The 26,085-nt window shown below is 39.1% G+C and overlaps 1 protein-coding gene across 1 annotated transcript in view; it reads left to right on the plus strand.

Annotated features, from left to right (window-relative positions):
* The window catches only part of FRMD3 (FERM domain containing 3), a 156,162-nt gene that overhangs the window by 78,727 nt on the left and 51,350 nt on the right, over positions 1-26,085 (plus strand). The window contains exons 3-4 of the mRNA XM_086629910.1: positions 6,273-6,315; positions 15,128-15,215. Of these exons, the coding sequence (XP_086486036.1) occupies positions 6,273-6,315; positions 15,128-15,215 (131 nt within the window). The remainder of the gene's footprint in view (positions 1-6,272; positions 6,316-15,127; positions 15,216-26,085) is intronic.

Genomic DNA, 26,085 nt, shown 5'->3' on the forward strand with positions numbered 1-26,085 from the left:
GTTTCTCTGAATATTTTAGTGTAATAGGAATAACAGAGTGAGAATTTGGAAATTTTTTTAATAAACTCCAGCTCAGAATCATACAAATGGTGATTCTATTCCAATGTATACTACTATTTCTGGGCCAGATTAATTTTTGTGATAGTGATATACGTTGTTTCTTCCTGCTTAGCATATCATGAACTAGAGCCGATGCTCTGATTTTGGGAACATACAGAGGAGCACCTCCTCCTTTCCTGCAATAGAACAATATTGATATTCTTGGTATAGAGGTTCTCTAAAGCATGAAAAAATGGTGTCAGCCTCAGGGCATGAAGAAGGAGACATGCAGGGTGCCCTGGGTCGTTTGGCATCTGTTGTGCTGATATAGAGTGGGCACCCAATTAATTCCCCTGTCTGAGCTTCCATTAGCTTTGGATACTGTTACTATTTTTTTTGAGTCTGTCTTTTGGCAGGTGGTGACCTGATACAAGTCACTACCTTGAGGCTAAAGCAAATTGATTTTGCTTTTGCTTTTCATTCAAGGAAAAGGTTAGGTATTAATTTGCAAGATTAATAGAGGGTTGAGGTTTAAATAAAATTAATTTTATTACTTTTCTAGCAGTGCTTCAGTGCATATCTCCATTCTCCTGCTCTCTTCTGTCCATTAAAGTCTTCAAATCCAGTCCTTGCCTTGCTAGAACATTCTTCTGACATCTGCAGGTTCTGACTCTCTGAGCACTTGACTGAGTATTGCTTGCCGAGGGGGATTTAAATATTCACAGCATTTGGCCACTTCTGATTGCTTTTTCATTACTGCTCCTCTTGAAAATACAGGGCCTAAATCAAAAGCCTCTTGTGTTGGAGGAGGGGAGAGACTTTTCAATGAATTCATTGGACTTCTGGTTGGTCAAGTCCCAAGCACCTGCTTTTGGCTTGGCTTTTTCTTTGGGAGGTGGGCTTTGGTTTATGCCAGTCTGATGCAGGAGTCTGTAGGAAGAGAAGACTGAAGCACACATTTTTGTAGTGTAGAGCGGCTGTTGCAATGTGGAGGAAGAACAGTGTGGGGATTTTAATGACTCTTAACCCCTTACAAGGGCTGTAAAAATAGATATGGGACACTGAGTTCTCTTTTCTCCCCGCTTGTTCTAAAAGCCTTAACCCTGTGCCATACTGAGACCAAGCTCAGTCCTGTCTGAGCTTCTCAGTGTATGACTTCATTCAAAACAGGTTGTTGGCTGAAGTGTCTTTACTAAAAGCAAGTCAGTGTTTGTGGAGTTAAACTGAGTTTCTAGAATGGTGCTTTTATCCTTGCGTGGTGTCCTTGCTCATCCTGAGCTTTTGCTGTGGAAGCTGGTAGCACATCATCTGCTCAGCATTTGTGGGTAAGCAAGAACACACCTGGCCTCGCTAATGACTACTCAGTGCCACTTAAAGGATGATCAGAGGTGAGAGCTGTATTTACAAAGTCAAAATTGCACTAGTCTGAAACACAGCATGCAGTCAAAATGAAACTTCAGTCAGAAGGCAATTCTCAGCATATTTTAGGATCCCAGAAGTGATATCCATAATAGTTTGCTGACTCACCTCTGGCACTTGAAGCACCAAGACTCGATAGCTATCCCATGATTAACCTTCAAGATCTCTAAGTATTTTTCCCTCTGCGTCCTGCTTCTGTGAGGACCTCTGCCTGACCATCTAGATAGTCAGCTGCTGCCCAAATCTCTTTTGGCAGAAAAGGTTAGAAATTGGCAATGCTGTACATGAATCTCCTTACAGGATCCTTGGTGTTAGCTGGATTAGGATCAAAGTCTTTTCTTCTCCACCGGGCAACAACCATGTTGCTAACATGCCATCAAAGAAATGGGAGTCTCAGCCTCTGCAGGAATGATGTCTGATGATCATAGAATGGTTTGGATTGGAAGGGACCTTAAAGATCGTCTAGTTCCAATGATTAAGTACTATCACATAAAAAGCCAAGCTGGTTTTAGAGTGTAGGCCATCGTCCAGTTAAAGGAACCTTTATGGACGACAGTGTGAAATACATGAGGCAAAAATGAAACTGTCTAAGATTGTTGGGTGCTTTGTTCTCCTCCTAGTTTGCACATTTTACTGCAAGGAAAGAAATTAAAGATTCTTGTCTCTGGTTCCAAGCTTACGTCTGACTTGTTTTGTCTATTTGTCTTGTGAGGTGTTAGACTTACAAGAAAGAGTTGAAATGCCTGTGGTCTGCTCCTGCAAGGCAGTGTGGCATACAGTAGTGATGAAAATTTTTTGCAGTTGAAGATTTAAAATGCTTTTAAAATTTGGCCTGACAAGCTAACTCGAAATGTTACATTTTCCTTTCATCTGAGGATTTTTTTTTCTTTTTCAGCAAAATTGATAAAAAAGAGATTGATACATGGAAGAAACATTTTGCAAAGCCAAATGCTTTTCAGTTGAAAATTCCTGCAGAAACCCTTTGATGAATTTATAGGAACCTTAATCTGGTCCTAGCTATGACAGCTAATTAATCTTGGAATAAATATAGCATGAATACTTAATAGTAGAGATGAGGCACAGTTATTAATTATTGATAGTCAATGCTGTAAGGCTGGAAGATAAGTACTCAGGGGAAAATCTTTCCTAAAACTCAAATTGAAATACACAAACAAATATAGGAGTGACTATTTTCAGAAGTACTAGCAATGACTAGGTGTTTGTCTTCCCCTGACACTCAGAGCATTAAGCATCTAATTGCTGTGTCTTTGAAAATCTGCACAAATTCTAAAGTAACTGCTCAGTTTTCTGGAAGACTCAGCTGAACTGCCTACACATTTACAATCTTCAACCAACAGAAGGTCATCACAGAAATGTGAGCTTCAAAAAACTGCCTGTCAGTTCCTTGACCTCCAAGTGAAAGTCTAGACTGCTTAATTGCTCAGTGTCTTTTCCATCCGTTTTTAACCCATGAAAGTCAGGTCTTAGTGAAACGTATTTCTTTTGGACATGTTAGCTAAATCTGCATTCTAGGGGTTTGGTGCACTACATGAGAAATTGAATCCACGTTTCCCCTTTTTCATTATTCGTATGATGAATTATGAGGGTTTCATATTTGCAAATTTGGGGGTTTTTTACCTCTAATTTTTTGTTGGAATAGGTAATTGACTTTTTTTATACAGCTGTAAATGCTGACCTGATCTGTGCTAGTATTTCAACCTGGCCTTTCAAAAAGAAATATCAAACGAGTTGTGTTGTACTCCTGCTAGATGAAAATAGTGAGATACCTCTTAACTCTTAGTTCCCTGGGAACAGTACAGCAGGGCTTGCTGTCCAAGTTCCTCTTTGCTGTCTGAATCTTTAGATCCTGATGGAGATGGGATCCGTGTGTGAAGAGGTTAAGGGAAGTAAACTTGCATATGTGTGTCTTGACTGGTTACCTATCTGTGAATTAATTCTGGATTATGTATCTATAAAGTACTGCAGACTGTATAAAATTTCTTAAATTGCCTTACCTTTTTTACGAACAACCCTCACACCCCATTATTCAGAGCAAAATGTATAAATAATGTATCTGTGTGATCTAAAAAAGAATGAAATGAGCTAGGTTTTTCTGATGAGTTGATGAAACAGTCATTACTTTCTCAATTCTGTTTCTTCCTTCTTTTCCCCAAAAAAGAGAGATACTGGGGGGAGGGAAGAGGTGAAGAAATAGTGTGGGGTTGTTTGTTGTTGTTGTTTGAAGTTTGAGGTTGTTTTTTTTTGTTTATTTGTTTTTTGAGTACCCGGGTTCCACATCAGTCTCTCGGTGTTAAGTCAGCTTCAAACAGAAATATATAGTAGAGCTTATCTCTGACATTGTTGTAAAACTATACGCAGGAGTTTGTGAGCAGCTATAGCATATAAGGTGCAGATATTTGAAATTGTACTTTTCAAAGTGTTTGTTTTGTCAGAAGTTCTGTTCCAGATAACTAATTTACAGTTACTCCTGATTTTGACTGAATTCTTGAGACATGTGATTTTGAAAATAATAATTTTCTGTCACCTGTTAGCGATTAACAGAATCACAGAATGTTAGGGATTAGACCTCAAAGGATCGTCTAGTCCAATCTCCCTGCCGGAGCAGGACCACCTAGATCAGATCTTACAAGAACGCGTCCAGGTGGGTTTTGAACATCTCCATAGAAGGAGACTCCACAACCTCTCTGGGCAGCCTGTTCCAGTGTTCTGTTACCCTTACTGGGAAGAAGTTCTTCCTCATGTTTAAGTGGAACCTCCTATGTTCCAGCTTATATCCATTTCGCCTTGTCCTATCATTGTATCATTGGATGCCAGGGAGAAGAGCCTGGCTCCATCCTCATGACAGTCACCCTTCACATATTTATAAACATTAATGAGGTACCCCCTCAGTCTCCTCCAAGCTAAAGAGACCTAGCTCCCTCAGCCTTTCCTCATAGGCAGATGCTCCACTCCCTTCATCATCTTTGTGGCCCTGTGCTGGACTCTCTCAAGCAGTTCCTTGTCCTTCTTGAACTGAGGGGCCCAGAACTGGACACAATATTCCAGATCCGGCCTCACCAGGGCAGAGTAGAGGGGGAGGAGAACCTCTCTTGATCTGCTAACCACACCCCTTCTCATACACCCCAGAATGCCATTGGCCTTCTTGGCCACAAGGGCACATTGCTGGCTCATGATCATCCTGCTGTCCACCAGGACTCCCAGGTCCCTTTCCCCTGTGCTGCTCCCCAAAAGTTCAGTCCCCAACTTGTACTGGTACATGGGGTTGTTCTTACCCAGATGCAAGACTCTACACTTGCCCTTGTTGTATTTCATTAAATTTTTTCCCGCCCAACTCTCCAGCCTGTCCAGGTCTCTCTGAATGGCAGCACAGCCTTCTGGTGTGCCAGCCACTCCTCCCAGTTTAATGTCATCAGCAAACTTGCTGACCATGCACTCTATTCCCTCATCCAAGTCATTGATGAATATGATGAACAATCGTGGTCCCAGTACTGACCCTTGAGGGACTCCACTGGATACAGGCCTCCAACTGGACTCTGTCCCATTGACCACTACTCTCTGGCTTCTATCCTTCAGCCAGTTCACAATCTACCTCACTACCCAATCATCCAGACCACACTTCCTCAGTTTAGCTGTGAGGATGCTGTGGGAGACTGTGTCAAATGCTTTACTGAAGTCAAGATAAGCCACATGTTCCTCTGGCCTTTACCTGTAGTAGAATTACTATAAGTTATGAGGAAAAATAGTAGCTGATGTTGGATATTTTAAGTATTATATATTGTTTAAAAATAACTAGGTTTTCTTTTTGCAATAGACCATAGGGTTTCAGAGCTAGAATGAAAAGGGTTAAAAATGAAACCCCTTAGTACAAGGCCTTCCAGTGTTGATTATGCTTATTAAAGCTGAATACACTGCTTTTTGACCAGCTGCCTCTGCAGCACAAATCTCATTTTAGTGTGGAGATTTTTTGCTTACAGGAAAAATCCTAGTACAAATGCTGTTGGCTGTGGTCAGAAGTGGCACTCGAATATCAGCATATTCTTTTGTCAATCAAAACATCCTCCTGAACAGTTCAGCTAGTGTTAGCAGGGAATGTGCTAAGGCTCTTAACTAAAATGTGAGGCTAGTTTTTCATCTCAGAAGCATCTGAGTTTATTTTCCAGGAGAGTAAAAAACATTAAAGTTTTCCTGCCATTGCAGTCTTTCCCTGAAAAGTTATACACAAACTAGTAGTCATCCATACCTCTGTTGCGCATTGGCTGTCCGTAGGATAAACATTTAATGGAAAAATACACTCTCTTTCTCTTCAGATTTAGTCCTTCCTTTCTAGGAAAGAAAAATAGCTTGTGTTCTGAGGATGCTGACTGAGAATACAGTATTTACACACACTTCAGTTATCAGAACTGTAGAAGACAGCATTAATGAACAGACGATGTTAACGTTTCTGTGTAGTCTATCCTACTAATCAATATGACCATTTCTTTGCAAAAAAATGGTTCAAAGTGTGAAACTGAAATATCTGCTGCAAACTAATCACTAGAACCTGTCCGCTTTAAATTTATCTTTGAAATATTTGTCCTATTTTTGTCTCAACTACGTCTTATAAGCAATAACTACGTCAAGTATTCTTGTACTCTGTACAATTACAGTGTTATAAGAGTATGGTGGTGCTTTTTCCAGTTTATGTATGTCTCATTGAAACAAAAATCCTGCTTCCTGGTTTTGGTACCACATACATGGATGTTGTTGTCTGTTGTGATCCATATTAACCTCTACTCTGTGCTTTGCCTTTCCAGCACTGGCTTGAGCCCAACAAGTCCATCTTCAAGCAAATGAAATGTAAGTGTTCAGAGCTCATGTTTTTAAACTGCTTTTGAAATGCCCAGAGGTAGTTTAGAATATGCTTCATTTGTTTCCTGGTGCAAATTGGCCTTTCATGTCCTATCTGGACTCCTAAAAACTCCATGCTACTCTCATTTCACTGTCTCACAGTGCTTTGCACATCAAGAGCTTTCCCTTACTGCTCAAGGACAGAGCCAGAGGCCAGCTGATGTCTTGGGGGGGCAGATGTGGGGGGAAGACCTGTGTGTTCTGGCTGTCATTTTCAATCAGATGCAATCATCAACCACTATGAAATGTCAATAGAATATGGAGTGTGGGTCTTTCTGGTTTGCTTTCTTTCTGCTGCACCCTGCTTCTTGACAATGCAGAGCATTGGTTTGAGACCACGGCTACAGTCCAGCAAACTCAAGTGCTATGGGTTAAGTAACGAGCTCCTGCCACAGGCAAGTAGAAAATTACAAGCATTATTTAAAAAAGGCTCCTCAAAATAGGAATGTGTTATTATAATTATCTTTTTGAAATGTTATAGCCTGGCTCATCCTTTCCATTAAATGGGCCAACTGCGAAAGCTTCTTCAGGAAACAGAACGACTTTGGTACTCGGAAGTTTATATCCAGGAAGAGAGTGTTTATTTGGCAGTTCTGGAGACTTGATTTAGGTCACTGGGAGTTGTGTCTTGTTCAGTAAAAACTGTTGTCTATCTATCTACTTATTTTATGAAATGAAGGAGAATTTTACTCACGTACCCTTTGTATGCAGTTGTTTTCTATTTTAAGCATAAATACAAGGTGTCTTTTGTGGGGGAGATAATGTGTTTTAAAATGTGATAAGGCTTAAGCAATTGTCTAATATGTAAAAACAGTTAATCCTGGGTGTCGAGTGGACTAGGTGGAATACTTCAGGAAGTTCTTGCATTAATGCAGCAGTAGTATATGTTGCAAGATGTGCATAGGTCTATATGTAAGCATGCACACATATACCTAGCATATTTAGTGTGAACTGTTTATATCTAGTGTTTAGGTAGCTAGAGTGTTATCCAGTAAAAAGTAAGTTCAAGTATTTCAAGCTAAAACTAAGTTGTGCTTCTCTGCAGTGCAAGTGAAGGTAGAAAAGAGGGACTGTAATAATTACAAATTATCTTTATCTTTTTCTTCCTTCCATTGTGTTATCAAAAGTAGACCACATTTTCCTCAACGTGGATACTGTATTTGTGTCACTGCTTTCACCCAACGAAGCTCAAGGGCTCGTGCTTCTTGTTGCACTTTGCATAGCGACATTATTCCGGAACTCCGCCAACAGATGCACTGAGAGTGTTTCGATTTATTCATAACAACAACTCTATCTGCATATAGATGTTGCCTAGATGTGATCGATGGTACTCCATAAATTCCATAGATGTAGTGATGTGATGGTCTTGTCAGGCAATTTGTGTGGCTTTTGGAGTAGAATCTTAATCAAAACTCTGAAGATTGAAAAATGAAGGCATAGAAAAGAAGCAAAACAAAATGCAGCTAGTATGAGGTTATTTATCATGATGAAAATGTCTCAACAACACCACCAAAAGAGAATGAGACGCCAACAAAGGTGTTTTGTTATCAGCCTTAGATTTAGGACACAAAAGTAGAATTAACTATGCCATTGGCTTTTCATGAGCAACTTCAGTTTGATACTAGTGTAACTTAACTTTATCTTTTGTCACAGATGAAGGACTTTAGTTGCTACAATAACCCTTTAAGGAAACAAAACAAGGAGAAATATATTTTTTTTATATGCATTTGTAGAATCCATGTAGATTATGCATAAATGTATCTTTTGCTTCTGTAGGTTTCAAGGATGTTTTTGTGAGCATTTCACATCAAGAACCTCTTGATTTATATTTCTAAAAGTATGCCATATTAATGTAGTGCACTAAATTTCTAAAGGCATGCAACGTTAATTTATATTTTATCTAAAAGTTTTGAGTTTACTGTGAAAATGGTTAGACTCAGAAGAAGAAATTACTGATATTCATTTGAAAAGCATTGCAGTCTCGGGTGACACAAGTGGGGACAGAAATTAGTAGCAAGTGGAAAGTGTAAAAATTGAAGCAATGAAGAGCTTGGTTAATAGAACATACATTATGTATATGACTTCAGGGAGAAATGGTGGCAAAAAGCTATTCACAGCAACTGTATTAGGTGGAGGTTTTCTTTCTTTGCAATTAAAGATTTCAGAAAACAGTGAAATAAGCTTTTTTTTTTGTAAGAATGGACTTTTATTTCCTCTGATGCAAGAGTAGATTGCATTAATACTAATAATTCAAAGTGTTCTAAATTCTGTTGAATGATCAGGTTTACACAGGATTACGGAGCACGTGCATACATGTAGCGAAATTTGAAAAATGCTCCGTGCTTGATCTCAGCTGCTGTTTGTGGGAAACTTCATTTTCCCCTGGTACAGTAACAAGTTCTTCCGTGTATTTATTCATGCAGCTCAGAACTGACAAATGTTCAGAGCAGAAAATGAATGACTGGGAATAGTGTTCTAATACAGATTTCAGTAGGTATTAGATTTCATGGGCCTCAGTGGTACAGGAATCATTCAGACCTAATCCCTCTATATAGTCAGGTTGTACAGAAATCACAATTTGGCACCTATACATTTCTGTAAGTGGGACAGAATGTTTTGTGTTTGAAGCTCTAAAGTCTGCATAGGTTCTTGTATGATGCGCTACCATTTTAATTTCTTTAGACTTGGCAAAGATTGCTTTAAGCTCATATTAACTAATACTGGCATATGACAGAAGGAATCTTCCGAAATATTTTACATTTTACATTTTATATTTTTATATTTTATCTTATCACATATGAAACCACACTTAAATGTGTCCTGGTACAACAAAAGACACCTGGTACAACACAAGGAGAAGGAAGGCATGTCATCTTTTTTGTCTCAGCATCTACTTTTGCATTTTCCATCTTCACTGAAATGTTTGTCATAACATCATGTGTGAAGTCTAGGTCTGTGCCTCAGCCATTTTTACCACAAATTTTGCCTGAAAGGGGAAATTTTAGTCTCTGAGAAATGCGCTGAACCACTGCCGGTCTTGTTTGTACTGGTTGAAGCCAGTTGGTGCCCAGTGTTCAGTAGCTGTGAGCACCAAACTTCGAATAGTGTCTTGAAATCTGGAAGGTTGCCTAAGGTAACTGCATGTTTGCGGTTCTAGATAAAGACTTTTTAAAAACAGCTTTTCTGATCCTTTGCATGTTTTTGCATACACTTTTATTCTCTCCCAGATGCTGACAGTAGAATTCGCTTCTGTTTGGCCATCTTACATTTTTTTGCTTATTTTCTGTCTAGGAATGTCTTGGTGTAAAGCCTACTAGTCACATCAGTGTTAATGTTGAAGCAAAGAACAGAGTTTGCCCAGGCACTTTCCCTCCTTTCTCTCTTTTTTTCGTTATTTTAAAAGGTTATTCTGCATAATAATTACGCAGCTATCCTGTAATGCACTTTGTGAGAAATATCCAACTATACGAGTTTTGTTCTTGATGAGTTCAACAGAATCAATTCTGCTGCTCTGATGTGCAGGAGTTAAAAATTTACATGATTTTCCTGCTGCTTTGTGTCTCAGATGATCTGAGAGAGTAATGCAAGAATGATGTTCTCCTGTGTCAGGCCATTGGAATTTGTTAATTTCCTTAATCTCTAATGCTGCCATAAAATGTGAAAGGAGATGGAATGAACCAGGGGAAACAAGAACCCAGATGCAGAGACGGATTGTGGAAAACTTTCTGAAGACTCTTAAATCTCAACAAACTTGTCATCAGTTTTCATGTCTCAGTACAAATCTGAAAAAGAGTTGAATCAAATACAAGGTTCATAAATCCATGCACCATGAAACCAGGAAGTTTTGTGTGATTCTTCAGGCACTAATCCTAATGCTACGTATGCTTTACCTAAGATCCCCATAAAGGTTTAATAACATGCTTTAAGGCGTTACTATAACTGGCTGATGAAAATCCACCCTGCCCTGCATTGTCTCACAACTGAGTGCAATGAGAAAGACCTCACAAGTTGAGGTATATGATAGATCAGGTATCTCATATGCATAAAATAAAAACACTGAATAGGGTTCTGTCTGTCTTAAACAGGTTCAGCCAGTGGTATGGATAAACAGCTGATGCATTTGGCGAGAGAAGAGATATGGGAACAACACCGTGTGTCTTACGGTTCCCCAGAGATACTTCTGTAGCATTAGTGAACATGAAGACTGTTTGAGTGTAAAGTTTTGTGAGTTTTTTGTTTGTTTGTTTGTTTTTTTTAAATGAGCACTAACTTCTGGTAGTGTAGTTCAGAGAATATGTAGCATCAAGAAGAAATGCGGGAAGTTTTCTGCAATGTTGCATTCTCAGGGCTATGAAGATAATTTAAACATCTGCTTTTGGCTTTCAGTATCCATCTGTACTCTGTGTTTAATCAAAAAACCAACACTGCCAGTACAGCTCGTTACAGAAGCTAGTATTTGTGCTGGATGAAAAACAGGTTGTTAAAAACAAACAGGAAACCTTCCCAGAAGTGGCAGCTGAGAATCTTCCGTCCTTCTCCCTCCTTGGTTCACGCTTTTAAAACTTCAGTCAAGCGTTTCACCAGCATTTAAAAACAATTTTTCTCTTACGTAAATATTTTTTTCTTGTTCTTTCAGATTGTCTTTCTATGAAGAAAATGGAAATATGAATGTGTAGTTTTTCTTAGGCTTATCATTCCCTCTAAGCTCTTCATCTACACAGAAGACGAATGTTTCAGTGGGCTTTGTTTAACATGAAAGTGCGTGAGACTTAGTCCCTTACCCATGGGTGTCTGTGCCAAGGGGGGCAGTTCCCATATTCCTCTTTGTTCAGGTCAGGGTGTTAAGGATTTGGTTTTTAGCTAGGAGATACTTACTGTTTCATCTCAATTGGATAGTTTGTCTTAATTAAATGCAGCTGAAATAAACCTTAAAAACATAGAGTCAGTTGCCTGGAAACCTTCCACGTGATGTGTGTAGTTCCTTCATGAGGGCCTAGATCATGACTGGTTTCAGCATTTCATATCATTTAAATGGTTTTATTTGTTCTTTTGCTCTCATCTCTTACATGTTGTTACCACATAAACTGCCAAATTAATAGCCCTCTTGCAATGGAATTTGCAGTCAGTACTATTCTCCATGCTAAAGTCCTTAGAAATTATTGTAATTGTGAATCTTTTTTAGTGGGAAAGCAAAGCCTGTGATAGTAGGAAATTCTGACAAAGCCTTGGGCATTTCTCTATACCAGCTGCTCCTTATCTGACAGATAAAGGACCACTCTGAAAGAAAAGGCTTATAGCCATTATAAAGCTGATTATATTCAGGCTACTTTTGTGTTGAAGAAGCATCCTGCAAATTGAGTTCTGTTTTGGGGAGGTTTATTGTTAATGTTTCCACTTTCATGTGTGTGTAAGTGGTAGAAAGTAATTTTACTGTCAAGGAACTGAGGAATTGTCTGTCTTGACAATCTCATCTCTTGAGCTGTTACAGTTCACTGCCTGTCTTGCTTTCCACTACAAGAATACAGTGAATGAGACAGTATGAGGTTCTCATGTGCGTTTCTCCATGTGCTGTAAAATCTGTAAGACAAAGGCCTTACTAAATGTTTACATATCATCGGATGTGTTTTTGGAGGAACATTAGGCTTATGATCTGTTTTAAAATTAAGATGGAGAGGAAAGTGGGTAGCTGTGAGATTCCATCCTTCCCCTTTCAAGTGTTCATTGTTTGTGGCTGGTTTTCTAACTGGGAAAGAGGAACAGAAAAAGAGGATCTTGTTTCCTTCTATAATTGCAGGGTACCTTCTTATCTCATCTCCAGAGATGAACTGGAGGGAGGAGGATCATATTCGTTCTAACATTTTAAGTTGCAGGTCTGGAGTGTGCTGTTCTTGCAGGTGTTGCTGAGAAAGGACCTCTGTTTAGCTGTTTTAAAAGGACATTTAAAAGTCCTTTTTTGCTAGGGAGGAGCTCTTGCTCATTTAATGCAGGTTGGCTTTTCTGTCCCATTTTGTGAGTGGAGCCGTATTCTGAAAGTGCAAGTTTTTCTGCCTTGCGCAGTTTTAAGAAAGCTATTGAGAAGAGACAAAGCCATTTAATATGACTGATGTTATCTTTTGCTTTTTCCAGGAAACATGGCTCCTAATCCGTTTCTGGATGGCTTTTTACCTTTCTGTGAGACTGAATTCAGTTTACTTTCTAGTTTGCCATCAAGGGACAGGGAGAGCATAAGTGTCCTCTGTTTTGCTGCCTTTTCCAGTCACTGTAGGACAATGCTGTGGTCGCGTCTAAGATGCCAAAGCACATAGAAAGCTATCTGAGTGTTTCTCTTGCCTTCAGAGGGCTTGTTCAGATTTTACTTGCTTGAATGTTCAAACCATCCCGAGAGAACACTTCAGCCTTGTTTCTCTTTCTCCATTTCCTCTTGTTTCTATTAGTTTTTGTTTCCTTGCTTTCTTTTTTTTTTGTGTATTTTTCATTTCTCTATCCCCTTCTTTTCTGACATTCCTCCTTAACTACTCCTGTCTTAAATGAGTGGTTATCTAAACAAGTAAAAAAACGTGAAATCATCAGTTTTTTTAAGGCTGACCATATTTGAAAAAAGTGCAACATGCGATCTTCAGGGTGGAAGATATTCCTTCATCTTCAAAGGCGGCTGAACCCTCCAAAAGATACCAACCATAACAAAAGATGTATTGCATTTTTGTTTTCTGTTACTTTTGTACAACACATGGAACTATGTGATATCCAGAGATGTCTTTCTGGAAGACTGTAGCATACAGGTAAATACTGCAGTCAAAATAGCTTCAGGAATATAATGACTGTTGAACTAATTTCCGCATGCAGTTTATACAAGTCAGTGAGCTAGTAAGCTTGAGGAAATGGTACAGTAAAATGTTCTGGTAGCTTAGTGATTCCTGTTAGATTACAATAACTAAAATGTTATTATCTGTTTCACCTGTTTTCTTCCTCCATTTTTGCTGTAATTTTCTTTGCCCTGTTTTTTTTGCTTTCTCTTCTTTTCCTCCTGTAAAAGCACCATCTCTGCAAGATTTAGGAAGGTTGTGTGCATTGAGTATACATTAAGACTAAGGGACTTTTAAAACTAACTAGAATATTATAGATCTGCACTTTACTATGAATTAAAGTTGCATGGATGCTTTCCTTTAAAAAAACAAAACAAAACCCCAACCCCCCCAACTTTTCAGAAGTAAGGGTAAATAAATGTTAAGTACTAGTGTAAATGTATGCAGAAAGTTAATTTTGTAGTTAAGTATTTTAATAAAAGGATTATAATTCTGCACTCAGGTCTCTAGGACACTCCCAAATGACCACAGTAATCACACGTTCCCATGTTGTTTGAAGCCTCAGATTTTCTCTCAATTTCTCTCCATCTAAAAATGGCTATGCTGGTAAAGAGGGTCCTTGCATACTGTACTGTGCTGAGGCCCTTGCTGCTTGGATGGTGGTTCTGCCTTGGTGCTTTCTCCATCTCCATGCTTGCTCTCGGTGTTACCTGCATGCCTGCCAGTTACCATGGGCTACGTGATATAGGTGGGGTTTTCCCCCACACCATTTACCTTCTGAAGATTTTCCTTCTGACTTTGAACTGGAATTTAAAACGTGAACATTACCTGGCTACAGATAGCTCTGAGGGCTTTGCCTACCTGTGTATTGTGCCTGATGTGATAGGTTTAAGCCTTCCACTTAGTTTTTACATGTATTTTATCCTAACATGATTATCACAAGATGCCTCTTTGATTAGAATAATAGTCTTTGATTTGCTTTCTGTCCCTCTGTAATCACTGACATATCAGTGGCCTAGGATTAGATAGTATCTTGAATGCTGTCGAAGATGCAACAGTGGGATATAAAGCTGTGTTGTTCATTAACGTAAAACAGAGGGACACATTGCAGAATTGAAATAATTCCTGTTACTGACATCTTTCTTTCTTTCTTTCTTTCTTTCTTTCTTTCTTTCTTTCTTTCTTTCTTTCTTTCTTTCTTTCTTTCTTTCTTTCTTTCTTTCTTTCTTTCTTTCTTTCTTTCTTTCTTTCTTTCTTTCTTTCTTTCTTTCTTTCTTTCTTTCTTTCTTTCTTTCTTTCTTTCTCTCTTTCTTTCTCTCTTTCTTTCTCTCTTTCTTTCTCTCTTTCTTTCTCTCTTTCTCTCTTTCTTTCTCTCTCTTTCTCTCTCTTTCGAGAAGTGGAAGTGTTGTACTTAAGGCCTGGTATTGATGCCATAGCTCAGGAGTAGGTAACGTGGTCTTATTAAATATTAAACAGGATTGGCTCTGTTGTCTCTAGCTTCATTAGCCAAATTTCATTAATGGTTTCTTCCATTTTGTAGTCTAGGCATTATCGTGAATAACAAATATACATAACACCGTAACACTTTTGTGTCTTGTTGCGACAAGATGCAATTACTTCCTTTTTATCAATTGCTGGGAAAAAAAAAGTGCAGCCCAAGTGTGTTTTGTACTTCTTCGGTCAAGCAATAAGTCTCGTGAGGTGTGAAACCATTTCTAAATGGATTTGCGTAGGTTAGCTGTAATTTGCATGTGCTTTGGCCTTCGTTGTAATATGTTCTATTCTTTTCAGGTGAATATATAGTATTTATTGATTTTGTTTGAATCCCTGCCTGGTGCTTCAGAGCTAAACATCACACAGGCTACTTTGTAAGACTCTTGGAGGCTGCTCCTTCAGAGTGGCTGAGACAATGTTTGTTTGCTACTGTTCTCACGTTTTTTTTTTTTATAATGTTTCAGCTCATCCACCATATACCATGTGCTTTAGAGTGAAATTCTACCCACATGAACCGTTGAAGATTAAAGAAGAGCTCACCAGGTATTTTTTGTTTGTTTGTTTTTTTGTCTGTGAATTTAATATACATCGTTAACAGGTTCGAAATAAGACAGTTTGTTGTGTAGGGTAGGGTTCTCATTATTTATGTTAAAATACTAGAGTAGACAGACGTTCGCACTACTGATAGCTTTTTTATTTATTGTGATACCTATGGATTTTTAAAAGCAATTGAAAGGAGCTTTTCTATAACATACAGAGAAGTAGTAATGCTGTTGGAGAACTTTCAGAAGGAGAGGCAATGGCCAAATGACTGGGCAAGGATTATCTTGCTTCTTTCCTTGGCAAGGATTGTGGTCTTGAGTAAGTTGCTTTTTTGTCTTAGGTTTTCTGTTTTTACGTGAAATAAACTGTGAAGTTTAATTCAGTAAAGGCCCTAACTTTGAACAGGAACATGAATAGCCTCACTGAATTTTCTCTTGTGTGTGTCTTTAGAATCACAAGCAAGATAGTATTTTTCATGTGCTGATTGACCATTAGCAAACTGATGTAGAAGTGCAATACATTTTTATTTTTTAAGTACAACTGCTCTGGAGGTTAAAAGGCCTTGTTGCTTACATTGGAATTTTCCAGCCTTTGCTGTGAAAACACGCCTGTGCAACAGATGAGTCATACTTAAATAACGGGAGTTTTGCCTTTCCTATTAGCCGTTACGAATATTCTGTTGCTGTGGTTATTTTTCGAGAAATGTACTTGGGGAGAAAAAATGTGGGAAAGTAGCAGCTCTTTTGACCTCTGCTCCAGCTGTGAAGGGCCATAGGTATGCCTTACGGCGTTGTGAGTCAGCAGGCTGCACCCCTGGCTGACAGTTGCCTGTTGCAGAAGCACAGTGCGCCTGAGCACTTGTTGTCTTGAATTGCTGTTGTGGTTTAACCCAGTCGGCAGCTAAAGGCCAGGGATGTTCGATCACCCTCCCCCAGCCCCAGGGAATGGGGAAGAGGATTAAAGGAGAAAAGGGAAGGAGGCTCACGTTTGTTTGTTTGAGATAAGAAACAAATAAGAGAGATAAGAACAATTTAATAATAATAACAATAATACAAAATTAATAATAATAACAACAATAATATAAAATTAAAAGCAATAATGATAAATTAGTGTATGGAAAAAATTATAAGATATGATAATAATATATACAAACGAGTGATGAACAGTGTAATTACCACCTGGTGACCAACACCTGTCCCATCCCAGCAAACCGTCCTGAAACAGGTAGGTCCTGACACCGCAATCCCAGACGAGTGAGAGGCCCAAAAAGAGAATGAGACAGAGCTAAAACTCTGAGAGTCTGAGAGAGCCCTCAGAAGAGAAAATGAGAACTTCTTCCCAGTCAGCCCCCATCTATATACTGAGTGTGATGTTGCATGATATGGAATAGTCCACTGGCCAATGTAGCCCTCAATCCTAAGTCTAAGTTTAGATCACAAGGGGAGTTGTGGACCCATTGTCCTGGCTATGCTCCTCCCCAGCCTGTTGTGCTCCTGCTCACTGGCAAAAACATGGGAAGCTGGAAGGTCCTTCATGTCTCAGCATCAGCTGAGACATGAGGTGCAGTATCAACATTCTCCTCATAGTGAATCCCAGACTGAAACCAAAAAGAGAGCTCTTCTAGCTGCTAAAAAAAACCAAAACACCTAGCTCTGGCCCAGTCAAAACCAGGACAGTTGCCTTCACTGATGCTTTCCCCAAGCCCTGCAAATTCTTATGCTCACGAGTCACTTCATGAATGGCAGTGATCCCATTATCCCTGGTCGCATACAGAAAGTTTCAGGAACAGCTTGCATTCTGCTGAATGGTAAGTTTATAGTTCGTATAGAGCAGCTGGAACATGCAGTTCATATTATAACTGTTTATCTTGGGTGAAATATTGAAACTGTTTAGCTGAGTGAACAGGTTGTAAACCCGGAAGTCAAAGGATTTTCATTATTAGTGTTTGTCCTTGGGTGAACGTTCTACTTTTTATGAGCCTGAGTATAAACCTTGTAGAGTCCTTCCTTGTTCAAGAGCCTTAATTAATCGATTTTTTTTTTTTGATACTCTCACAGGAGAAGTTTTATTGAAATGCAGAGCACCTGGAATTAGCTCACTGAAGTGTATTGTGCTGTCAGTATGTTTTAGACTTTACTGGAACGTTTGAAATTAATTTTTAAAGTCAACCAGCTGTATGAAAAATGTTTTACAGTCTTTTGTTAAAACTTATGCTATTAAGACCTTAAAAAGGATGCGTAATTTCTCTTTTCATATATCCACCTTGTGCACATGACGCCTTTTTGTATCTGAACGGCTTTATAGTTTCCCAGTGATGCTGTTTGTGAAGCTTTGCTTTATCTCCCCAGGTCTCTTACACAGTAATTGAGTACAGGAAATGCTCCTGAAATGAGCAAGTGAAGCGTAGTCGTGTAACTTGCCTCTGATAATTTGCTTCATCGTCTATAGCAGAGAGTCAAATTCAAGGTGATGCTGTAAATTTTCTTGAGTTAAATTTTTTTCTTGAATTGCAATGATTGGTGAAATTCAAGAAGAAAAAGGTCCACTAGTGTTTGACAGAGGGCAGTCATGAAAACTTGATAGCTGGTTGGCTTTTTGGTAGATTTTTTTTTTTTTAGCTCTGCTCTGTTCACTGGCCAATCACATTTGTTGCAGTGTGTGCTTAAGGTGATTTGAAAAGAAATTAGTAATATTGTCACCCTTTGACTTAAAAGCCATCTGTACTTCATAGCTGTATATACAGTCAGCTAAGTCAGAGTAGTGGTGCTTTGCATTTCTGCTACTCTCCGTGCCTAAGCGTGTCACAGAAGTACTTTCTTGCTTCTTCAGCTGGGTGAAAATCTGACGGGTGTCTGTAGTCCCATTTAGATAATGAAATAAAGATACAGTAAAAGTCATCCTGTCACATTGTCATACTACTCTTTGGTTCAAAATATTAATTAACCCTGTCTAAATCTCCCTGTGGATTATTGTCGATGCAGTCTTTGTAAAAGCTTTATAGGAATAAATCTTTAAGTACCTTAGAGACATCAGATAGACGTACAGATGTTTAAAAGAGCTGGTTTATTGCTCTTCCATGGCAATATCTGATGTAAAAAAAAAATAGCATCTTTTCAGTACATGAAGCTGTCTGTGTATGGGGTAAATTTTTTATTTCTGGGAAAATAGTATAACATGGATAGAAATACTATTCAGGATTTAGACATCACTTGCAGGAAGAGAACTGAGTATCTGTCACCTCAGATTACTACTGCTTCATTTGTGTCCTACCTTTGATAGGCTGGGCTGGACTGTAATCCTTGAGTTAGTCTGTGGTGTTATAGGTGGAACTACTTTCAGGAAATTAAGATGGAGAATGACCTAACTGAAGTAGTCTCTCTGTCTATGATATTTTAGAAAAAGACACCCGTAAAAGCCTGAAAATGTCTGTACACCACATGTTCAGAGGCCAGGAGTGCCTTGGGCAAAGAATCGAGCCATGCGCTTGGCTGTCACTGCATTTCGTTCCGCCGCTAAGGATGCCTGTGAATATTGTCAGTCACATCCTACCATTCCAGCTGCTTACTTTCATCTTCCCTTGTTTTAATTAACGATCGCTTCCATAGCAATGCTTTTGAAATAAAATCAGTGCCTGCCTCTGGATATTAAGGCACTTTGAGATATTATTGCTAAATAAGAAATTTTTATGGACTCAGGACAAAATTTCTGCCTCTCGCTGCAGAAGGAGGTTCTGTGTGATCCTTGATCACCGTTCTCTCTAGAGTCAGCTGGTGTTTGGATTGCGGTTCACAAGTTAACTTCAGTGGCCATGAGTGTTGTTGCCTTGAGCTCTCTTGTTTCTATAATAACAGACTACGCAAAACTCGACTTGTCAACGAGGTCCGGATCTTAATACACTTCAATGCTTGACCTTCTTAACTCATCTCCTTAACTTCCGTCAACATGGATTTAGAAGATCTGTCCTTAGTTTTGGAAATACTGCTTCCTCAGTGAGGCAGTGATGCCATACATGTTTGAAACGTGTTTGAGAAAGACTAAAGACACACTTTTTAATAGTTAGGCAAATCAGGCAGTTTTTCAATGCCTTTGTAAAAATTGTGATAAGAAATGGCAAGGATTTAACTTATTTTGCTGAAATCGTTTGGCCTCTGAACTTCTATCGCATGCATTGGATGCTCAGCAGACTGCAACACAAACAGTGAATATAGATTTTTGGACACTCGTGTAATCTTTTAAACAGAGAGAGGTGCTTAACCTTAGTAGAAGAGTGATATTTCTCTATGCTGTGACCGTCTCTGAGGGTTTGACTTATGCGTCATGTATGGTATCTGGAGGGCGTCAGGCTCTTCTAAATGGTACATCTGTGGCTTTCTAGATCTGATTGTCTAGCACTTACAGGCGACGTGAAGTCAGAACAAAGTACTTCAGTTTCAGAAAACAGCATTTAACTGGCTTCACTGAGCATCCCTAATGGGAGTAATAAATACTGGTTTTCAATGAGGCAATAGCAACATGACCAGCAGTTTCTCACATTTCCCTTGTTCCCTACCATGCATACCTGTAAAACGTAATTTCGTTTTCTTTTCTTGTTAAATCAGCTTCTGCTCTGCAGTCTGTTTTCTGTCTGATATGACACAGGATTGGGGTAGAAGCCTTGAATATGTACATTTTCAGTATTACTGCTAATTTTCTTTTCTCCGATTTTTTTTTTTCATCTTTTTGGTGCATTCCAGTTGTTTTTTCAGAGAGCAGGATAGTCTTGATGGTGAGAGAGGGTTTTCTTTAGCTATGTGCATGGAACCACATGCAGAAAAAAGGACACTCCAGAGTTCGCTATGATAGCCAAGATTATTCTGCTGGCACGACGTGCAAAGATATAAAATTGCCGTAATGAAAGTTGTAACTACAGAGGTCATTCAATCTGCAGTTCACACAGCGTCCCACTGCACTCTCTGGAAAAGCACATGTATTTTTGCTCTGTGCCTTTCTTTATTGTTCTTTGATCACAGGTCAGAGCCCTGGAAAGGTCCACAGCTGGGAAAGCCTGAGATGCTGCTCATGAGCAGAAGGAGAACAGTCAAGAGAGTGTGAACAGTTGGATCCAAAGACTGGTCACACTTGGGCACAGATTTTTACTATGCTATTTCTTTTCAGTGTTCTTGTTTAGGTAATAAATAAACCAGTGTTTGTTCTTTCTTATGTAATAAAGCAGCCCAAGGCCTCATGCCTTCTTATCTCCAAATCCCTGCATTATACTGTGTATGTATAATTAAAAAGAGAGACTATAAAGTCATTTGAGGTCCCAAAGGAATGATCTAAAATGCTACAGATAATACTGTATCAGCAGTAATCCATGATTATTGTAGAAAAAACAGAACTAGAAGAGGGCACGGGTGAGTAGCTGGCAGAATTAACCAAAGATGGATTATTTCAGCTAGCTTTCATCATGCCCTTTTTTTCCTAATCCATATTTCCTAATCCAAGAAACAGTTCTTCAATCACTAGGCTGTCATAAAACAGTGTAATGAGTACTTTGATACAAGAAAAGCAGATAAAATAATGTTGAACCGGAAGTCATATAAAATGACAAAGACTTTCTGCATGTAAACATGGCAAACTTAAGAGCCCTGAGTCAGCTGGCTTGGGCAAGGAAGAACAATACAGCTGCATGCATGCGATGCTTCACTAGACCTATCTCAAACAGGTATGCTTGATATTGGCTTGTGCTGGAAGAGCCCCAAGAAGCAGGAAGGCAGTTGAGGCTGATAGTGCTCTAGCTGGTGGTTGATGCTTGAATGCCAAACCATCTATTTGCAAGTTGAAAAGTCTTGCCATATGTTCATTCTTCCAAGGGTGAGCCCATATGAGGTGGGCCTGTGCTGCTGAACCCTGTTCCAGGCATCATTTAGGAATACCCTTGCCTCTCTGCGTACCCTGTCCTGCTTTTCTTGAGCTATGCAATGGTAGCTTATGTTTTGATGCCTCTGCAAGTCTGCTTCTCTGATTTGGCTTTCTCAGGCCATATTGGCAGTTGGAAAAATGAATTTATAGTTTTAACAGTATTGGACTCACAGTCAGATTGAATAGCATACGTCTTAAAAATGAATGAGAGTTGTTAGTAAGAGCACTTGGTGCTGGCTGCTTGCAGATAGGATTTGGAGCAGGGAAAAAAGTTTTCCACAAGAGTCCTAGATTTTTTGGTGGAGCTTGTGCCTGTGGGAGAAGGAGACCTTACATGTTCAGAGGTCCTCTTGTGATCCTCTGAGGGGAAAGCAGGAGGGCCGAAAAGATGCATTTCAGTTGTGGGAGCTTGCAGAGGAGAATCTATTCTTGTGCTGTGGTGGGGCTTTTATGAACCCAGTATCCAAAACAAAGCTTGTCCCTTAGCACGCTTTTGTCCCCTTTATTAATTGGTGAAATGAATTCTTGTGTAGCAATGAAGCTTTTTTTTTTCCACTTGTAGCCAGTGCTGTCAGGCAGCTGCCTGGCATGATAATTTTTCACACTTTTCTTTTTTCCCAGAGAAAGACCACACACTATAATGCAGACACTGGCCAGCTCTGAAGCCAGGAGGACAAACAAGTCCATGTACTGCTAAATTGAGTGGCAGTCATCATCCTGACCACAGAAATGAGAGATCTGAGATTACTGGAAAGCTGTTATCCAAGTGACCTTCCCACCCCCAGCCCAGGGCAGAAAATGAGCTATTTATTTCTGAGGGAATAGTTTTGGTGTTTTGGTGTGGGTTTTTTAATACTGTAGATCCATAGCTTCTCTGAGGATTTTGACAGTCTAGGAGGAACATAAATTCAGGGTGGAGTGATGGGGTGCTGCTACTTTCATTGTGTTTGAATCTATAGCATTAGTACTTCTTTCTGGAAAGTATAGAATAAGAAGGGTGGTTCTTCCTACAGGTGCCTGTTAACACAAAAGACAGTTGTGCAGTTTCCCAAATAAGTTAACAAGATAGTTCCTACTACTTTTGGTGTTTGAGAAAGATTTTTCTTGTTTCCTGTATTTGAATGAAGATTATGTTTTGAAGTCATGATGGCTCTGTCCCTAGTTCCCAATTCCTTTGTAGAATTTGGCTTATGACTGATTATGTGGATTGAAAGAGCAACTGCTCTACTAACATCACTATGGCATTATTGCCATGTGTATCTGTTTTACAAATGCTGTTGTGGGTTTAAGCCATGCTAGTGTGAATGAAACTTTCATATTGTTCCAGAAAAACAAGAAAACAAATATGTGGTCTCTACCTCACCCAAATTCATGAAAAGGTTGCTTGAATTATTATATGAGGAGTTTTAACAATTACATTCCTTTCTATTCATTTTAGTATTATTTTCTGGATCTGTTGCTCTTGAATTTGTCTAATCATTCTTTTTTTAGACTTAGTGATGCTGTTTATCTTCACAGCCTCCTGAGGCAGTTAGTTCCCTACCTGCTGCATTAAAGATACTTTCTTTCATCTGCCTTAAGCAAGTTTCTGATTTCACTGACTTCCCTCTAGCTCTAGTATTGCAGGATTCAGTGAATAGCAGTTCTGCGTTTGCCTTTCCCTCTATTCTCACGATTTCATAAGACGCAGTCTTGTTGCCCCTCAGTCACTGTCTCTCCTTGTAAGGGAGGCTCTATCCTCTCATTTCGGTTGTTCTTCTCTGTGTCAAGCTCAGCTATGTCCTGTTTAGGATGCAGAGGCTAGAGCTGGGCGAAACATTCAAGATGTGATTACACCAAGGCTTTAAATAGTGGCAAAATGCCTCGCTGTCTTGTTCATGATATATTTCCTGATGATGCCCAACGTTTTATTGGCTTTTTTGGCTGCTGCTGCACCCTGAATTGATGATTCCAGAGACCTGTCTGCAATGACTTGAAGATCTATCTTTCAGCTCTGTGTTTTATCGGTAGCTAATAGTGATGTCTTTTCTTTAGCTCATAAGATATCAAAATACTTCTCAAAATTAGTAAGCAGACAAGCAATGTAATTTTAAAGAATATAATTATTTTCTCTATTAGCCTTGTTATCTAAGTGACACTAAAGCATAGAAAAGATGTTCTCTTAGTTGTGATATTACATACGAGTATGTAGTAGTTAGTGTTTAGGTTAGGTTCATAGACTTTGGCAGGAAGATAGTTCTCCTGCAGTGTACTTGATGATGTCTGCTGTAGAAGACAGAATGCAAAGTTTGTGTCCAGGGTAGTATACATAACAAACTCATAAATTCTGCTGGGGAAGGAGGGCATCCAATCCAGGAATATTGTAAACTCGTGTATTTGCGCTCTGCTACCCTGCACCTGGATATGCACAGTATCATGAGAAAGAGCAGTGAAGTCAAAGTTAGACACCGTGCTGACATAACGATTTTTGAAACAATGCTGGATCTCTCAAGGTGACCGTGTTCATCAGCTGGAAAGACTGTGACATCACTGGGAGAAATGCTTGTTACTGGAATAAAATGAGTGAAGTGACTTGAACACAGGAAAAAAACACTACATGGACAGACCACAAAGTTTGGCTGTGGGAAAGCTTTCTTGCCTCGTTGAACATCTTAAAATAGGTAAATAAATTGACTGTTAATCAGTTAGCAGCATGGTCTCTGGGGGTCATGAAGCCTGCTTGAAAACAAGAATAGATACTGCTGACCCCTCATCTGCAGTTGCGGGAAGGGCTTGGCTAACCTGGAGTTGAGTCATCTGTATTGCAAACAGATAATAGATGGAAATGAGGTTATTCCAATGATAGACATTTGTGAGTGTAAGCGCTGAAGCATATAGCTTGCTGGTAAGCCTGAGTACTTAAGGGCTGTAAATCAGGCTATAAAGTTGTGCCAGAGCTTGGAAAAAACAGCTGTGGTGGAAGGACATGAGAAGCAGCAAAATCGGATCTGATTTTGCGAGTTATTTCTGTAAGAGTAGGCAATTTTAAGTGCACACGTAAACCTAACTGAATTCAGGAGTCAGGTGTGCATTCATAGGTCTTTGCTGACCTGGGGCATAAATTACTTTATCAGGGTTACAGGAAGTGCCTGAGGTTGAGCCGACCTTTGGCAAGCTTGCGACATTGGCTTTTTGTCCAAAGTGCGTGTATCTCCTTCATCTGAAGGAACACCTTAATGTTTGTCTTGCTCCAGACTGCCCTTCTTGCTTTGAAGACAAACAGTATCCCATGCAGCTTACTGTGTTGGTGGTCTCTGAAAAAGACTTTCAGACTCCGATTCTACTTTGCATGGGTATTCCCTGCCCTTCTTATAAGTGCAAGGGCTTCCCTTCTGTCCCACCAACAATTTCTCCAGTAGTCACTGTGAACTGTGCTCTGTGCCTCTGTTCCCCTCTTGACTGCTGCCTTCTGTCTTCCAGATTCTTTTTTCTATTTTTTTTTCTATTTTTATTTTTTTTCTAGGAAGCGGGATAATTCTTTGAAATTGCAATTTCAAACCATTCAGCTAAGGATTTCAATGGTCAAATGCACGCAGCAGCTCAGTGGCACAGAACCTTAGTGACAGAAAATAAACTTCACTATTTTTCTTTAAAAAATTATCAGTGTAATAGAAAGGTACGTGAACAATTTAAAAGACACTCCCTCACCCCCGAAACAGCCAATGAAAGAAACATTGCGAGAGGAAACCTTCTGTTACATAAGGGAGGGAAATGGAGCTGCTTCCTTAGACCAGGAAGTGCTAGGGATTATATATTTGAAAGCAAAGCCAGATGAATAACATCTATGGCCTATGTTTGTGACAGAAGCTAGCCTACGTGACGGCTTGTGTTCAGCTCTGTCATCCCAGGATGACCACTGGGAAGAAGTCAGCTCTGAGGCACAAATGTATTTTTTTCCCTAATACTGTGTCTTATGCTTTGTTTTGGATATATATTCTCTCTTATTTATTTTCAGTTAACATACCTCTTAGTAAAAATTGAATATGTATTTGCGTTTCCCCAATTGTTACAGAAAGAAAATATTCCCTGGTATGTTAGGGAGACAAGATAATGAAAAATATGTTATATTGAAGTTACAGAAAAGTTATAATGGAAATTTTCTGCAATTTTTTAACTCTGATTTTTATTTTATTTATTCTGAACAGCTTGCATAGCCAGTGATTTAGCTAGAGAGAATGGATAATAATACATTTTTATTAGCTTCATGTAATCGATAAAAGTGCATATATTGACAATTTAGATTGAAAGTATATATTATTTTTTATTGTAATGAAGATAACTTTGGGGGTATTTTTTTGAAAAATTTTGGTAGTTTCATATTGTAAATAGGCTTAAGCAAGAAACTAGTATAGTACCAGTGTTTATTCCTGTTTGATTTCCTTCTGGGGAAAATAAAACCATGTATTTCTTGTTTCACATTAGCTCGGATGACTGAGACTATTATGGATGCAGAAATTTAATAACGACATTGAGGATCTTTGATCCTGGTCAGCAACAAACTATTTGCTTAGAAATGCCACAAGTACACACTCCCACTGAAACTCCCATGTTCATCTATATAGAATTTTAGTGGAATGCATAGAAATGAGGTTTTGCCCTCATTCTAGAAAGTTTCTACTGCTATTGTCTTTGATCCTAAGTGCCAGTGTAGGAACTTGGTGACCCATCACAAACTGTTGTATTTATAGCTGTCTCCTTGTATTAAAAAAAACGGGTCTTGAATTCTATTGAATTCAGGTATGTGTGTTTTCAGGTTTATTCTTATAAAGTAACTGTATATCAGGAGAGAAGGGGACTGTATATCCTTGCCACCCCACTTCAGTAATCTAACTTGTGGTTTATTGCATAGCATTTGAGAGAGAGAAATAGAGGCTGCCTGACTCTTGAATAGGTACTTTTGAGTCAATTCTAAAAGATTTTCCATTCTCCCTGGGTTCTG

This window comes from Tauraco erythrolophus, chromosome Z (genome assembly GCF_009769465.1).
Source record: "Tauraco erythrolophus isolate bTauEry1 chromosome Z, bTauEry1.pri, whole genome shotgun sequence".
Lineage (NCBI taxonomy): Eukaryota > Metazoa > Chordata > Aves > Musophagiformes > Musophagidae > Tauraco > Tauraco erythrolophus.